This window comes from Bacillus rossius, chromosome 5, assembly GCF_032445375.1.
Source record: "Bacillus rossius redtenbacheri isolate Brsri chromosome 5, Brsri_v3, whole genome shotgun sequence".
NCBI lineage: Eukaryota > Metazoa > Arthropoda > Insecta > Phasmatodea > Bacillidae > Bacillus > Bacillus rossius.
Genome location: NC_086333.1, coordinates 51,859,027 through 51,876,489, shown reverse-complemented (window position 1 = coordinate 51,876,489; position 17,463 = coordinate 51,859,027). Strand labels below are relative to the sequence as shown.

Genomic DNA, 17,463 nt, shown 5'->3' with positions numbered 1-17,463 from the left:
TGCGACGCAGGAGTGCCCGAATCACTCACGTGTGAACTTGCCATAATAAGTTTGTGAGTGTCTCCTTTATGGCCTACAGCCTTAATTAATTAGTGTTGGGTTAACATAAACATTACCTCCCCATTTTTCATGTGTAACTAGCCACTGGAGCGGTCAGCAAGCGACGAAGAACAGTCTCTGGTGTGACTCTGATCATTGAAACTTAATTTACACAAATTAATTAACCGTAATTATTATTAAAGGCCATCTGCCAATCAGATTAATTTAGAATAATTAATGTATGGATTTAGAGCTGCTTTCAGCTTATTATTATTAAATTAATTTCCGAATAACGGAACTTTAGCAACTTTGGCGCGAGAGAACGCAGAGACCTTCCCTCGCACCAAGGCCAGACGCAAGTAACGAGCGACTCGCGGACCGGGGCGGATGTGTGTTTCACGGGGAACCATCATACTTTGTTCTACACTGAGCTGTATTTCTGGTAATTATAAGTCATCAACCTAAACCTGTTTTTATTCTTTTTACGTAAACTCCCCGTGCTTCCCCGGTTCTTTTATTGTGTTAGGCCTAACCCAACCTCTTAACATTAAACTCCCCGCACGAGCCATCACGCACGGTAGTTTAACTTATGGCATGGGCCGACTACCGCTACCAACGAACTTTTACTCAATGTCGAGTGCACGGGCGCCGACGACAGCTACGTGTAAAAAAATTTTCATCTAATTTAACTGCGGACCGCGACTCACACAGGTGAGCATGGACGCCGCCAAATTAGCAACTTTCGGGATTGGCCGTCTCCAAACGACCCCTCACCCCCTAACTTTGGCTGGCGTGAGGGCTTAAACTAGGGACAGTGCATCAGAGCACTATTTATTAACCAAGTGTATTTTGTTGGGTAATTCCTTGTGTGCCGTACAAGTATAATGTAAGTGTAATTGCGACTGTAATTGTTCACCTGATTAAACGACCGCTCCGCACACTCCGTGTGCGACATGTCATCGACAGTATAAATCTCGAGTTCGTGTTTGTTATTGTATTAAGTCTCCCTGTCCCAGCTAGGAATCAGTGTATTATGCTGCATAGGGCCTGTTATGTGATACCAGCTAGGGACCCCTCCAACCACGAGCTTTGCCGACGGTCCTAGCGGGCCACGCAGGGGCAACGCACCCACGAAACCCAAATTTTGTTAGATGCTGAGCTAACCTGGCGCCCTCCTGGAACACAGTTTTAATAAGAACAAGTTTCCCACTAGGATACACGCTCGGTCTCGAACTCGAGAATCTGGACGGCGGCATTTGGCGTCCACTGCGTGGGGCGAAGAAAGGAAAATTAAGATTTCTTCACGTTCGTTTTCCAAAAACTTTCACGTAAAAGAAAAAAAAGAGAATTTTTTTTTCTCTATCTCTCTGTTTCATTTTACGTCAACACCAAACCACAGCGCGGACACGGGACGGCCATCTTGCGCGAGAAAGGGGATTAGGGTTAGACAGGCCAGCGAGACGAAGCAAGCGAACAAAGGACCTCCAACACCCTTCCCCCTACCGACCACTCCAGCGCAGCGCGCGACACAGACCAGCTACGTCACCGTTCACACCCCTCCTTTGCAGCGGCCTTCCTCGGCCTCCACTGTGTGCAGCTGTCCGGGCGCTCTCGGCCGCCACTACACCCAGCTATTCGCACCCCTCCTTCGCAGTGGTCATTCTCGGCCTCCGCTGTGTGCGGCTGTCCGGGCGCCTGCCCAGCCGACGAGCGCGACCCTACGCACAGAGCTACCTCGCACACACAGCGCCGCTAATAAACAAACAAACCAACACAGCGGAACACGCTTTACAACCAGATCACCATGCAGGCCCAGACCACCGACATCGTGTGTGCACACTGCCTATTACCCAGGGAGGCGGATCTACTGACGGGATCGAGTCCATGGTACAAAACCTGCCAATGCACCGCCCGCAGCAACGACCTGCCCGATCACTCATGGGTAAAGCCTTGGGAAGAACAGATACCGAGTGCGAACCACGGACAACCAACCTGGCAATGGCTACCGGGGAAAACCAACCCACGGCCCAAAAAAACGGAAACGGTAACCAGTGCCACCCTAGTGGACACCCGACCGACCGTATGCGCCGCGTGCACACACACCACGCAAGGAAAATTCCACATGTGGATGCCCACACAGCTCTCACTGATCCGGACCTCGGGACAAACAACTGCCTATAAGGCTACCAGGGAAAGTTCGTGTTACCTGAATTCGGTGGCCTCAGACACGAGGACCCGCGGAGCTTCATAGAGATCTGCGAGGCGCGATTAGCCCAGTCGGGGATACTGACAGATGAGTGGTCCGGACGAGCCAGCGAGCTACTACAGGGCATGGCCAGCCAATGGTGGGGCCTGTGGGGCTAGTTTGGTATGCCGTGGGACGAGTTATCCACCAACCTCACCCATCGTTTCGACACCGACCAGTCATTGGTTCACTGCACGTCGAAGTTCTATGGCGAGCGACAACGTGAAGGCGAGGTAGTTGAGCACTTCATTGCGCAAAAGATGCAACTTTTCAAGCGCGTCTCACCACACATCCGGCCAACGGCCGCATTAACAACGCACCCACGAAACCCAAATTTGGTTAGACGCTGAGCTAACCTGGTGCCCTCCTGGAACACAGTTTTATAAAGAACCAGTTTCCCGCTAGGATACACGCCCGGTCTCGAACTCGAGAACCCTGACGGCGGCAACCTTAACCCTTCTTTTTGTGTCTTAGAAAATCGAACTTAGAGACATATATTTGACTGTGTTACAGTTCCTTAAACGTGTTTAAAATATTAAACTGAGGGGGTGAAATTGGCACTTAGTAAATGCGATTTCAGGCAAGTTTTAAAATATTAACTTTTCTTTAAAGAAGCTTTTTTTTTTATCATACTTGATAAAAAAATTGTTTTTGTCAAAAAAAAAAGTTGAAACCAAACCTGCCTCTATTTCTCCCGGGTAAAAAGTAATGTTTTCAATACGGAGAATGTATATTCTTTTTACTCTTAAAAAAAATTCTCGTCGAACAAATATAGGAACATTTTCTTGCCACAGCGTATTTGGTGACAGCCATGAAATAAATAGAGTCATAAAACATGTTTGTATTTTGGTTGTTAATCAAAATTTTAGTACTGTTTTAAAATATGTGTTAACTGTTAAAAATGTGGAAAGGGACACATCATTATGTGCCTAGATATAACACTGGTCTCTAAGTGATTTCTAAATCAAGTTTTTCATAGAAGGGAGCAATATGTGGTCAGCTAGGTTAATCTTTCCTGCCAGAAATTTTCTGTAAGTGATGAAGTTTATTGACTGAGTTGAGTGCTGGATATTTAGTGATAGATATTTGACATTAAGTGCTTTTATCGAAGGAAGTAGAGGTTAGGATTCTAATCCTTTAATAGTATTCAGTTTTACCATAGTAGATATTGCTGAATAATGTTCTGGGTAAATTTTATGAATATCTAGCGTTCATGAGATTATGATTTTTAGATTTACAAGCCAAAGGTAGGACAGATATTATTTTAGTAGTTTTTGTTACTTAACTATCTGAACAATAAAATCAAAAAATCCCTTTCAGCACAGCCTAGACACGTAGGTAGATAATCTGAAGTACGTATTTCTTCTGGAAATATTTTAGGAACTTGAAAACTGTCCTAGAACATTTTAAGAATTTAAACTTGATAACATCATATATTTTTGCCAATATAAAAAAAGTTTAATTAAACAATTGTACATATTGCATGCAGCAAAAAAATTTTGAATGTTTTTAACTCATTGCATCCAGAATTGAATGTCTAAACGAATTACATATTATGCCTACTAAGATAGTTATGCAATTATTTTTGACCTTCAAATGGGATGTTTCATCCCTTGTACTAATACATAGTCTTAAAAACATTTTTTGGACAAGGGTTTAAGAAAATATTAAGATGGTGGTTAATAAATTCCGAAGAATTTGATAAGAAGAAAGTTTTAATTTTTTTTAATTAAAACTGTGTGTTTATGGTAATAGTTTGTTTTACCAAAAATTATTTCATCCAAAGGTTTTAGTTTTAGGAGTTTTACAATAAATTGTAACGGATTTGATAGTATATCAATTAAAACATAATGACAGTTTGGGTAAATATGTAGTGTACGGATTATCGTCAAAAATTTTTTAAAAATCTGAAATAACTTTCATTATATGCTCTTTTACGTCCTCTTTTCAAAACATCCTGCAGAGATAAGAAATTCCAATTACTTTTGGAGATATAGCCGTTCTTATTTTGCAATACAAGACCTATGTAATCATTAACCGTCGCCATTTTATATTTTGCCGTGTGCGCGTGAATGCCTAAATAACAGAAATTTTCCATTAGGTAAGGTTAGTTACGTTATAAATACTTCAAAATAAACGGAAATTAAAAATAATGATTAATTTTATTTGTTGTACAGTTTTAAGTATTAATAATGTAACTGACCTGACCTAACAAAACGGGACAAAGGTAGATTAGGTCAGGTCAGCTACATTATAAATACTTAGAAACTTAACGGACATTAAAAATAATAAAATTAATTTTAATGGTTGTTTAGTTTTAAGTATTTATAATGTAGCTGACCTGACCTAAAAAACCGGGACAAAGGATGAACAGTAGGAACTCATGTAATTTTCTTTTTACTTATTACTTGCGCAACAAATATAACATTAAAATTTGAAACGTTAAAAACTCACCTAAGTTAGAGGCGGGTACAATTATTCCTTTGCCATTAGTAGAAAATGCTGTAGTCGTTCACCTACGTCGCGAAAAAAAAAAAACCTACACGTAAACAAGCAACAATGGTAAATGCCGCATGAGTGCACAGGATGAAAATTAAAAAATTCAATATCTCCTGAAGTAATTGGAATTTCTTATCTCCGCAGGTTGTTTTGAAAAGAGGACGTAAAAGAGCATATAATGAAAGTTATTTCAGATTTTTAAAAAAAATTTTGACGATAATCCGTACACTACATATTTACCGACAGTTTGTCTTTCTATCCTTGTTATTTCCAACCTTGCAGTAATTATGTGATATAAAATATATTTTAGGCAAATTCAGCAATTATTTTTAAAATGTTAAATAAAATAAACATTAATTCAATAAAGTACATGCTAGAAATTATTTTTTTCCTTATTTTACTCAGGTTTTTTCAGCTCCTTGCAATAATGGTTTGTATTATAAAAAATTGTTTCAGACATAAGTTTTAGGTAAAAATTATAAGATTTACAAACAATTTGAATGGATTTTATAGTGTACTTACTATAGGCCAGTAGCGTTAAACATAAAAATCACCCAATTCGGAAATAATTCCTACAAAAGGATTTTTGCGTCAATGGCTTCATTTATGGTCCAATATGACTCTCCTATGTTTTCCCCCTCGGGGGAGTTGTGGAAAAGTGGCGGGGGGTGAAAATGTACCCCCAAAAGGGATACTTTTGCAGTTTTTCCCTTGTATCTCCTGAACTAAACAAAATTTTGAAAAAGTATATTTTATAATAGTTTTAGAGCATTAAATTCTGTGTAGAATAAAACCAGGAAAACAATTTTTGGACCACCCGTTGCTAAATTACAAAAGGTGACAGTCGTATCAATTTGTTAATTTTACGAATAATTTTCGTTTTAATATCAGTTTTTCTTAAATATCTTCGAATTTACCTTTTTATCAAACAGTTATTTTACATAACATTTTTTAAGAATTAAATTTTGCGTCGAATGGGATCAAGAGCGAATTTTTCGGCCAACGCGTTACCAAACTGCAGCAGGTTAACGTTGGACAATTTTTTAACAATAGCAGAAATGGTTGGTTTCAACTATACTTGAAGCAAACACATTAAGGCATTAATTCGATTGGTAACAATCTAACAACAGTCATGGCATTAACTGCCAAACAAAAAATTCCTACATGGTATCAACCGCCGAAATAAAAATCCCTGCTCACAACTCGACCTTAACATTAGCACCAATTTGGCTCTTGCAAATGTCATCCTTAATAAAATGAGGGGTAATGAGGACTCAGAAGAACCTTCCCATTCAAACACTTTCTTGGAAGAACTTGATCACGAATAATTGAAGCAGCTGTTCACTGAGAAACTAGAAGAACTGGAGGATAATGGTCCCACTGCCAAGCTACTTCAAAATGACCACCCTCATGAAGCAGTTCATACAGGCAGAGAGGACTGGTGACTGGGAGCCGCATCTGAGTACTGTGAAGAAGTTGTTGCCCTATTTCCATGCAAGTGGGCATTTTTTGTATGCTAAGTCAGCGCAGCTCTATCTGCAAGACATGATGGACCTACAAGAGAAACTATATCAAAAAGAGTATGAGAGGTTTGTGCTGAATGGATGGTTTACAATCAGAAGATCTGATTAATTTTGGAGTGGGATTTGGTCTGACATAACCATTGAGCAGACCCTCATGCACTCATTAAAAAGTAGTGGAGGGCTTAGTCATGGTCGTGGTGTTTCAGATAGTACTCTCAGCAGATGGGCAGTCACCATGCCAATAGTTACAACAGTGGCACAACAGGTCGAGGATTTTAGCGGGGTTTCATTCACTACCTCAGAGCAGCATGTTGATGCCAGAGATGTTAGAGTCCAGCGTGATAATGGAGATGTACAGAAGTTTGTGGAGTGGTTTCAATCTCACGATCCTTTTCCAGCAAGCGACTTCATGATGTCCATCAGTACAGGTGTCATGGGAGATGAATCAATAAACTGTCACAGAGCCTTTGAAATTGGGAATTCATCAATGCTTACCTTGGTGGGACAAAACTTTGTCCAAATAAAGTTTGTCAGAAAGAATCGTGTCATGAACATTCAAGGTTTCAAGTCAAAGTTTACCATTCATGGGGAGGATGTACCAGTCAATCCTGAGACAATATTTCACTGTATCGCACTCCTCAAGAAATCTGATGAAGAGCTAAGGGAATTCTTCCAATACGAGCTGGCACCATATCCCCTGTCTCTATTCGATGAGGTTGGAATGAGGAAGGCACCTAAGTCTGTACTTTTTGACTTTTTTGATCCTGTAGAAGAAGTTAACCTCGATGGAGTGGCTCACGTCATTGATGGAGGATTTTCATTACACCGAGTGGTATGGAAGAATGGCGATGACTTTCAATGTATTATCAACAAGTATGTTGATTACTTGAAATGCCACTACAACAGAAAAGCTACCACTTTGGTTTTTGATGGCTACCCCGAAGACCTGCGAACCAAAAGCATCAAATCTGCAGAGCGGCTCCACAGAATGAAGAGGCACATTGCTCATGAGGTGATCTTCACAAAGTCAATGGTGGTGACGATGACCCAGGAGCAATTTCTTTCAAATGACAGGAACAAGGAGCGACTCATCAGCTTGCTTACCGAGAGGCTGGAAAGTGAAGGCATATCAGTCAAGCAAGCTCGTGAGGATGCAGACCACATGATCGTCACCACAGCTTTCGAAGTTGCCCATAGTCATGAGAAGGTTGCTCTAGCCGGTGAGGATACGGATTTGTTAGTCATTCTCACTGCTCAAGCAACACCATCAGCTAACATTTATTACCTCAAACCAGGAAGAGGAACAACACCACAAAAAATATTCACCCACCAGAGTTGTAAACTCGCCGACGACCTTATAAAGGTCCTCATTTTCCTCCACGCCATTAGTGGTTGCGACACCACTTCTTCATTTTACAAGCTGGGCAAGAAGAAAATAGTGAAACATGTGGCTAAGAATGAGCACCTTTTAGAGGACATCAAACCCTTCTTTGATCACTATTCACAACCTCAAGCAATTGCAGAAGCTGGGCAACAAATTTTGACCACCCTCTATGGTGGTAGAACAGAGGACAATCTGGAGAAGGTGCGGTTTGACCTGTTTGCCAAATCCCTCATAAAATCTAAATTAAATTTGGCTTCCCTACCACCAACCACAGAAGCAGCTCGCCAACATTGCTTCAGAACCTACCTTCAAGTTCAAATGTTGTTAGGGAACCAGATGGATCCGCTCCAGTGGGGATGGCAGCAGTCCAACTTTGGATTTGCCGTTGTTCTTACCTCCAAGAAACCAGCTTCACAGTCGCTTCTGATGAAGATTTCTTGCAAGTGCAGCAAAGGGTGTGCAGGTGCTTGCGGCTGCAGGAAGGCAGGTTTGAAATGTTCGATAATTTGTGCCAGTTGCAAGGGGACCTCATGCACAAACGCCCTCCAACTGGTAGAATTATTGGAAGATGCCGAAGAAGATGTGTATGGAGACCTCTACATTTTGACTGACAATGAATCAGAAGTGTCAGACATCGACCAAAATGTTGAGCCCAGTGGTCCAACGGCAGAGAAACGTCGAAGACTTTAATTTTATTTCAATCTTATATTCACCCATTATATATATATATGTTTTAATTTAGTGACAATTTTTCATGTTAATATAAATATACTAATTTTGTATAGTATATTACTGTTAACCTGTTTGTGACCAAATTCTGTACCTGAAGTTAAAACAACCATTGTAATTAATGTTGACAGTTGGGCCAATTGGCTAATTTTTCATTTTTGAATAAGACATCGTCTAAAACATGTAGTTAAAACCAACCATTTACACTGATATTGAAAATTGGTCATACTTTCAGCTGCTGTAGTTTGGTAAAGAATTGTCCAAAAACATTGTTCTTGGTACCATTAAACGCAGAAATTAATGCTCTATAACTCTTATAAGATGTACTTTTCAAATATGTTGTTTAGTGTGGGAGATAAAAGCAAAAAACCGTAAAAACACCCCTTTTACGAGTACATTTTCACCCCCCATCACTTTTCCACAACTTCCCCGAGGGGGAAAACTTAGGAGAGTCATATTGGGTCACAAATGAAGCCATTGAAACAAAAAAACCTTTTGTAGGAATTATTTCCGAATTGGATGTTTAACGCTACTGGCCTACTAAGGAAGTTATGTATTTTTTTAAATCCACCCCTCAATTTTTCACACCTTTGCAGCAATGGTTCGCCTAATCAAAAATTGGTTTAAACAATAATTTTAGAAAAAAATTATACCTAATATTTTTAACAATTCTAACGAATTTGATGGTGCGCCTATGAAAGGAGTTATGATTTTTTTTTTGTTCTCCAACCCTTGTTTATTCTACTACTTGTAGTAGTGATTGGTTGCATAAAAGATTATTTAGACAAAAGTTTTAGATAAAAATTGGAGTTTTTACGATACAACAACGGTTTATATAGTGTACAATGTATGTAAATTATGCATTTCTTGAACTCTACCCCTTTATTTTTTCAAAACACTGCAACAGTGGCTTGTAATATCAAAAAAAGTTTCAGGCAAAATTTTTAGATGAAAATTATAAGATTTACAAACAATTTGTACCAATTTGATGTGCCTAGGAAGGGAGTTATGATTTTTGTTTTGTTTTTGAATCCTTATTTCTTAAATCCTTGCAGTTATGGTTGGTCTTATCAAAAAAAAATTCAGACAAAGGATTATGGTATTACTCCGAGTTATAATCCTTTAAACGGATATGATATTTTTCAAAATTGTGGGAGTTACAGCAACCTTCCCAAGATCTACCCCTTTCATAGGATATTGCCCATTAATGAACTCGACCTAGATTTTCCACTACTAGATTTTATGTATCAGTTTGGAAGTTATTTGTGAAGAATTGCGGCAGTTATCTTGACCAAAAAATTGTGATATATATATAGACACACATAAACAAACTTTTCAATTGACAATGATTTTTGGGTCTATGGACCATGAAACAATAACCTATTAGTCCAGACAAAATATATGAAAAAAGGTGCTGAGTTTGCATTGATTCCCAACAAGCTGAATTTTTGCACTGGTCTTGAATACGTGATTACGAATGATGTGTCAAAAGTCCCCATTGATCCCACTTTTGCATTGTTTTTTATTTGATGTCAAAGGTCACCAATTTCTGTTGTTTACGTATATCTCTGAAGTGATAAGAGCTACAGAAAAAATGGATCAGACAAAGTTTGTAGATCGTGAAATTCTATACAAAAAAGGTATGAATACATTTTTCCCTACGAATCACCATTCTCAAGTTATCGCGATTTCAAATCTCGAAAATACTATTGTGCACTCATATGCGGCTAGAATGCATCATCGGGTTTTGCATTTGAAGAAAAAATATATTGGAGTATTGGTTTTTGTGACACACACTCAAATATGGGGAAAATATACAATTTTGAGTGAGTCAACTATCTGTCCCTAATTCCATTGGTCGGTTGGCCTTGAGTAACATCTGCCTGCGATACTCCATTGTTCGGGTATAAACCGGCGTATACCTGCTTTTTTCAAGGGACATAACTGTAGTAAATCCAGACAGCTTTAAACGGTTTTTTGTAGTGAATAGATGTGTTTGTAGATGATATTTTCATTTTAAACTGTGTCGTTACAAAATTTTATAAAAATTTCAGAAGTTTGCTTCATTTGCACTAAATTTTTGACTGAAGTTGAAATTGTGGTTGTTGACCGTGAAATGAAAACTTTGATCGATTTGAGTAATAAAAGGAGTGATGGGTTTAATAATACTTGAAAGGCAAACAATCTGTAACAATCCATAAGCATTTTCGTAAAATGTACACCCGGAAGAGCAGCATTGCTGCAGCTAAAAGACTACGCAAGGTGGAAACAGCCGTTACATCTGGGATAAGTCCTCCTCGTACTAGAGTGCAAAGGAATGGCTCTTCTTTTTGTTTCAAAAAATACTACTTGTTTTGCGGCAAGCAGATAAAGTGGCTGAAATAAAGAAAGCGCAGCATCTTCGGCATAGAGTGTCCCAAGTTTCACTTGCATTTAAAGACGCCATCTTGAAGGTAGCTCAGGCTCATTATATTTATAAAATATTGTCCGATCAAATTTCCTTGATCAAAATATATTGTGGGGTATTAATACTAGGGAAACCACATTTTAAAAAATGTGCCAAGTACACTACCTCAGAGGTGGTGCGGAAATGTGTGCATATAATTGAAAATGCGACATTCCTACGGTCTGAAGTCACAATATTTCGAGAGCGGTGCTTTGTAGGGAAAAAAGTATTCATACCTTTTTTGTAAAGAATTCCGTGATCTACAAACTTAGTCTGATCCATTTTTACGGTACAAGTTCTAATTCTTTCAGAGATATACGCAAAAAATGAAATTTGTGACTTTTGACCTTGAAATAAAAAAACAACACACAAGCAGGATTGATGGGGACTTTTGACCCATCATTTGTAATGATGTATTCAAGACCTGTGCAAAAATCCGGCTTGTTGGGAGTCAATAAGAACTCAAATGTCTATTTTGTCTGGACTATATATAAAAAAAATTCTGAAGTAGCACCATGGTAACTGATACAATAGTTATTATTTTTTTGAAATCTACCTTACTGCATGTACTTACTGGGCATATTAAAAATTAACTATAATTTGGCTTGAAAGTAATTAATATAAATAAAATATTAAAAGGAATGGAGTTATATAGATATGGTTGGTAAATTATAAATTCAGTAAAATTTAAAATTTTTAGTAAATACTCATTCAATATTACTATAAACATGCGTATAAAAAATTTTAATTTAATAAATTAATTAAGAGAAATTTTAATTAATAATGAAAATCATTAATATGCACAATGTTTATTATAATTTAATATTTTAATTATTTATTAAATAAAAATGTATTAATTTACAATGAAAATAAATTATACTCCGTGAAGATAACCTTTTGAAAATACGCTTAAAAAGTTTATAAACACAATTTATACATCTCACTAATAGTATTCACAATAATAAATGTTCTTAATTATATTGACTGGACCAGTCTTAAATATCAGTAACTAAATTACCTATACGATTTATGAGCACATACATAATTTTTATTCGTATGTAGTTTTTTCTTCATCCTGGCTTTTCTTGCATGCTGTATGTGCATCATGACAATTTATTCTCGTCATTTATCATAACATGCCTAAAGATGTATAACCTAACCTCACTTATATAAATACACTCGAAAATACATGGGAAAAGTTTATAAACACAATTTCTATCAGTAATATTTATAATAAATAAAATGTTTAAATGACATGGACCAGTATTCAATAACAATCACCAAAGAATTAGATTTAAAAGCACACACATAATTTTTATTAGTATAGGCTATAGCCCTTTTTTATGTACCTTTATTTTTTTATCTTGTGAATATTTTGTTGCATTATGCATGCAAACTTGTAAAAGTTTACTTACAATTTTTAATAATGTATCTAAAGAAGTATAACAAAAAAAAATGAAAAATGCATATTTATAATGTACATATTATTTGTTTTAATACTTGTTTGGTGCAAATATGGTCTTTGGTCTGTAAATATTTCTTATTCATTTCTTTTGACATAAATAAAGTTGTTGAATATGAATTGAAGCTATCTTTCTAAGGTTCAGTGAGGATACCTGCTAAACTAACCTATCCTAGTTCCATGAGTGACTCACAGGTTAAACGCTTCCTTTAAATTACTTACCCTAGTCTTTATGAGTGGGTCAGAGTGTCTGAGTTACAGTGCAAGGTTTATCCTCTAGCTTCCAATTGTGGAATAACTATTTCGTGACCACACATAATGTGAATTTGTTTGTGCAGTTGGTCATCAGCCCACACGCAATTATATTTCATCTTCATAACACTTCCCTCATAATCCTTTATAACTGTCACACCTCATTCACTTCTACGCCCAGGTTGCAGTAACTTGGTCACGCTACAACTTTGTAACAAGAATTCCAAGTTAATCTTTGGTTGCAGAAGTTGTAGTAGTTGCAGCCAGTGTGATCAAAGCAGGTCTTAGCTTAAGCTTCATCCACTATACTTAACATCTAGTTATGCTACTGGCTTGCTGTTTGTTGTCTGTATGTAAGGGAATTTTATGCTGTTTCAACAAGGAAACATTTACTTGCAGGAGTGGGCAGCCGCTGTCAGCTAGGAGCGGTCTTCTGAACTCGCGTGTTCCAATCCAGTGTTCAAACATCAGGACGGGAGGGAGCAGAAAGGCTCCGCGCTATGGCAAAGGTTCCAACTTCCAGCCAAAAACTGAGACGAAGATTGAAGTAGAGACTGGTCCAGTCAGTCCGTCTAAACTTTGGAAACCACTTGGCTTCACAGTTGCTGTAAGTGGTGGTACTGGTTGTTATCTTTCATTCCATTTTACATCCAAGTAAAATTGAGTTCACTACCTGAAACACTATCAGGCATATGTATGTAACGGCTGAAATTAAAACTGCTTGTATGTGTGGGATGGTAGCTGAAATTTCACGCACGTACGTGCGAACATCTCGTATACTCTCTCTCTTTTAACCAAACTTATTGAACAGGTGGATCTTGAACCCTCATAACTTAAATTATTAATATTTTCCTTCTTTCTCATACCCAGTAATTAAGTTAATGTAAAGTCAGATTCGAAATTCGGTCTATGATAAAAAAATTATAGTAGCCATATTAAATTTATATATTATAGATGTGTTAACATTTTTTTTTTTGTTTCTTAGGTGTATTACAACTATAACATTTGCTAAACATATATTTTGCTTTATCTCAATATTTTTCATGCAAAATGCATTGTAGGTAATATTTTAATTAGATTATAAGAAAAGTTTATTAGCTAAGTGAACATTACTATAAAAAAATTTTTATCGACTCGAGATATTTTGTATATATTATAAGTTATGTAGTTACTTGCTTGCATAAATGTACCATTGAAAGCTAAGTGGAGGTCATGAATGCACCTTTAAGCTTAGTACTGCTAACTACAACCTTGACTCGAAAGTTGTTTGGGACATACGTTTTGCAATACTAATACTGTCCTTTACTCACGGAAACATTTAGTATTTATTTCATATAAATTTTCACTAATGAATGCCAAACTTAACTGTAGGCTATACTGAAATGTTGCTAGCTCAGCAAGATAAAGACGAAGATCACTCATACATATCTTCAGTTGCTTGAAGAGATATTCATACCTCTGTACATATTACAAAATAAAATATTTTCCCTTGTTCCCTTGTTCCCTTCTGTTAACTCCAAGTACCTGCTTATACACAAATTTTATTTTTGTGCGACAATAATACAAAAGAATATTAAGTGTTGCTATATATTTTAAACAGCTGTCTAATAGTGGGCTGTTATAAGCATATACATGTATTATTTATGAAAATAGTTACAAAAAAAATTAACAGCACCAGTTTTGCACAGACAACTTTTTCAATAAGACGATCAGAAACATTATAATACTATGCACATGAGATATTGTATTGGATTGCATAGACAACTGTGGGATAATGGCTGTCAATTCTTGAATTATTTGTCTATGAAGGTATTATTCATAACTATAAAATATTTTTAACATTGAACTTATGGGTGCTAATGACCTCGCGAGGCTACTCGCAAAACTTGGTTCATTATCAAATTAAATTATTTCTAAACTTTTTTTTTTTTTTTTTTGTGATATGTGTATGTTGACTAGAAAAGTGTTGGAATTTAAAGAAGGTATTTATTTCCAAGTTTAGCTCGGCTTGTTTTGTGGGAGCTTCCATTTGGCAATATGAGAATATACTGGCTCGCAGAAAACAACAGTGGAATTGGTACGAAGAACAACTTGTTAGGCCAAGGAAATATGTAAGTTTAGTTTCATATCTCTCTCTCTCTCTCTCTCTCTCTCTCTCACTCTCTCTCTCACTCTCTTTCACTCTCTCTCTCTCTCCCCCCCCTCTCTGTCGGGGGGTGTGTGTGCATTTGTGCAAGTGTGTGTGTGTGTGTGTGCGTGTGTGTGCTTGTGCATGTTTGTGTGTGTGTTTTTTTAAATTTAATTATATGACTAGGTAAAAATATCAGTGTGATATCATGCATGCAGGGGTGAAAATAAACAAGTTGAATGAAATCTGTTTTTGATCTCTATGTTTGTTGCAGTTGTGAAAATTATAAAAAAATTTGTGTGATTGGCTGCTAGAAATGTGGCAGCCACATTTGTCCTGGTTGCCAGATGGCAGAGACAAAATGTTATGGTATATATGTTTATTTATTTAGTTTTCTATACATACAGTTTTTTCAGTGAGCAAACACATTACTTCCACAGTATTAATACCAGGGTTGTCTACAGTTCTGGAAAATATGGAGAAGTAAAGGAAATACCAGAAAAAATATGTAAATATGTAGGTTTTTTTAAGATTGGGAAAAAACTGTCATTGTAGTTGTAAATTTCAACCTGAAATACAATATTAGCTAAATAATTTCTTTTAGCACAGAATCTAAAACAGCAAAAACAATCATTTGGATGATGAGAATAAATGTAATTTATAAAAATGGATATTTTAATAACATAATAGTAAACAAAACAGCATGACCATTTAGGCTGAAAACATCTGAACATTTTGTGTTTTGATGTGTTGACACTTGGTTGAAATTCAAAGTACCTTTTAAAAAATAAGATTTGATATTCTTTATTTTATTATCTATTAGTAAAAACTGAAAATTGGGGTAAAACTGACCCTAAAATGATCTAGCAACCATGAATATGTTTTTTAAATATTTTTTCACCAAAATAGTTTTTTAGGGACTTTTGTTAAACCAAGAAATTGGTGATATTTATTTTCGAGAACTTTTAAATCTTTTATGTAAATGAATAGTTCACGTTTAGCTGCATTGCAATTTTTCAATCCACTAAATTCAGACTGAAATACCCTAACTTCGAATGTGATAAAAAAAATTTTATCAATTTATACAGTTTTTTATTTTGTAATATTTTATTGCTTACCTTAATTGATTAATTAAGTGAAAAAAATAATTACATAGTTCCAATTTATTTTTAATATATTTAATTAAATTAACTTCATAATTTTATTAATAAGAAAGTTGTGAATAAAAATGTTCTATTAAAAATAGTACGTACAGTACGTAAATTTGATAAATAAAAATAAAATAAATACATATATAACTGTACATATTTAGACTATGTTGATTCCCAACTCATTAATAATTTCAAAGAACACATTAGCTTCTTGTTCTTCATTTGTGTCAGTACATTTTATGAAATTGTTATATTTATTGTGACATTATTGAAATGATATTATTAAGTTCAGCAATTACATATATCATAGAGGGCCACGTGCTACTTTTAGTCATATTTATTTTTCTTGTGATGCTACTGTCTAGGGCTACTGTCTAGCTCGTTAAGTTGAAGATCATTGGGAACAGAGACATCCATAGAAGTCTCGATTTTACATGAGTTATAAGAAAAAATTCTGAGTCAAAAAATTATTCATTTTCTCTCTAAAAATTATTTTACCCTATAAAATTTCCTTATAAAAAATTTTTCACCCACTTATTTATATATATATATATATATATATATATATATATATATATATATATATATATATATATATATATATATTGACATCGTCCGGGGCTACGCCCAGCTCGATATGCCATCACACCCCGCCACTCCACTCCTTCCCTGGCGTTTGAATCTCCCGCCGACATGTGTGTGTGTACGTGTGAGGGCGCCGCGGACCACAGGAAGAGGGCGCAGTAGAATCAGTGCTTCGTACCCTTAAATTATTAGTGATTGGATGTTTGTAATTTGCTTTTCTTTTTAACCCCTGTTATTTTTATAATACTTGTCATTTCAATAATTAACGTAAATTTTAAGTGTCTTGATGAAATATCCTGCAGGCCGCCAGAGACGTAGACTTGCCGAGGCCATAATGCAAAACTGATCTTCATCTTTTATTTAGAACTGCATAATAAATTTCTAATGTAATTCTTATATTTTATAATTCTATGTAAGAAATTAAAGAATAGCTTTTAAGATTTTCTTGAGTAAGCCTCGGCGCAATCCGGCCTGAATAACGGTACCATCCGTTTGGCGCGCTGCGTCATTGTCTAGCCACCCCGACGGCCATTGCTCGCCCCAGTCGATCTCTAGCGCTCACCGAGGTAGGAAGCACGCCGCACTCCGGGGACTTCAACTTTGATATTCAACTGATCCGGTAATTCTGTCGACTCGTAAGTAATCTAAAACGTTTTCGTGTATCCCCGGGGCCTACCTCGGGAGCCGACTGTTTGATTAATAGCTGTTAACTCCGGTAACGGGACTTGAAACCTTCGCGAACATTCTAGCACGGCCACGTGGTGGCCGGCCTCACTTAAGCCTATTGCGCCGTAAGGCTTTTGACTGTTAAACGACGAGACTAGGAGTGTGTAAGGAGTTATCGTGCCTATGTGTATGCAAGGCCAATAAAAACCCAGACGCGTAACTTGTGTTGTGATTGACCACGTGTGTGTTACCCGAGTACCTAGAGGCGTGTGGGACGCCTTAAGAGCCCACGGTAGGGATTAAAGCGTGCCCGACGCTGAGAGCGGGCTGTGGGTCTGGTTATTGCATAGGCAG

At 36.7% G+C, this 17,463-nt stretch overlaps 1 protein-coding gene across 1 annotated transcript in view; it reads left to right on the top strand.

Annotated features, from left to right (window-relative positions):
* The first annotated feature begins 3,048 nt into the window (after nucleotides 1-3,048).
* LOC134531790 (presenilins-associated rhomboid-like protein, mitochondrial) overlaps nucleotides 3,049-17,463 on the top strand; it is a 50,086-nt gene continuing 35,671 nt past the window's right edge. Inside the window, exons 1-3 of the mRNA XM_063367718.1 lie at nucleotides 3,049-3,315; nucleotides 12,979-13,186; nucleotides 14,577-14,690. Coding sequence (XP_063223788.1) covers nucleotides 3,275-3,315; nucleotides 12,979-13,186; nucleotides 14,577-14,690 — 363 coding nt within the window. The 5' untranslated portion in view covers nucleotides 3,049-3,274. The remainder of the gene's footprint in view (nucleotides 3,316-12,978; nucleotides 13,187-14,576; nucleotides 14,691-17,463) is intronic.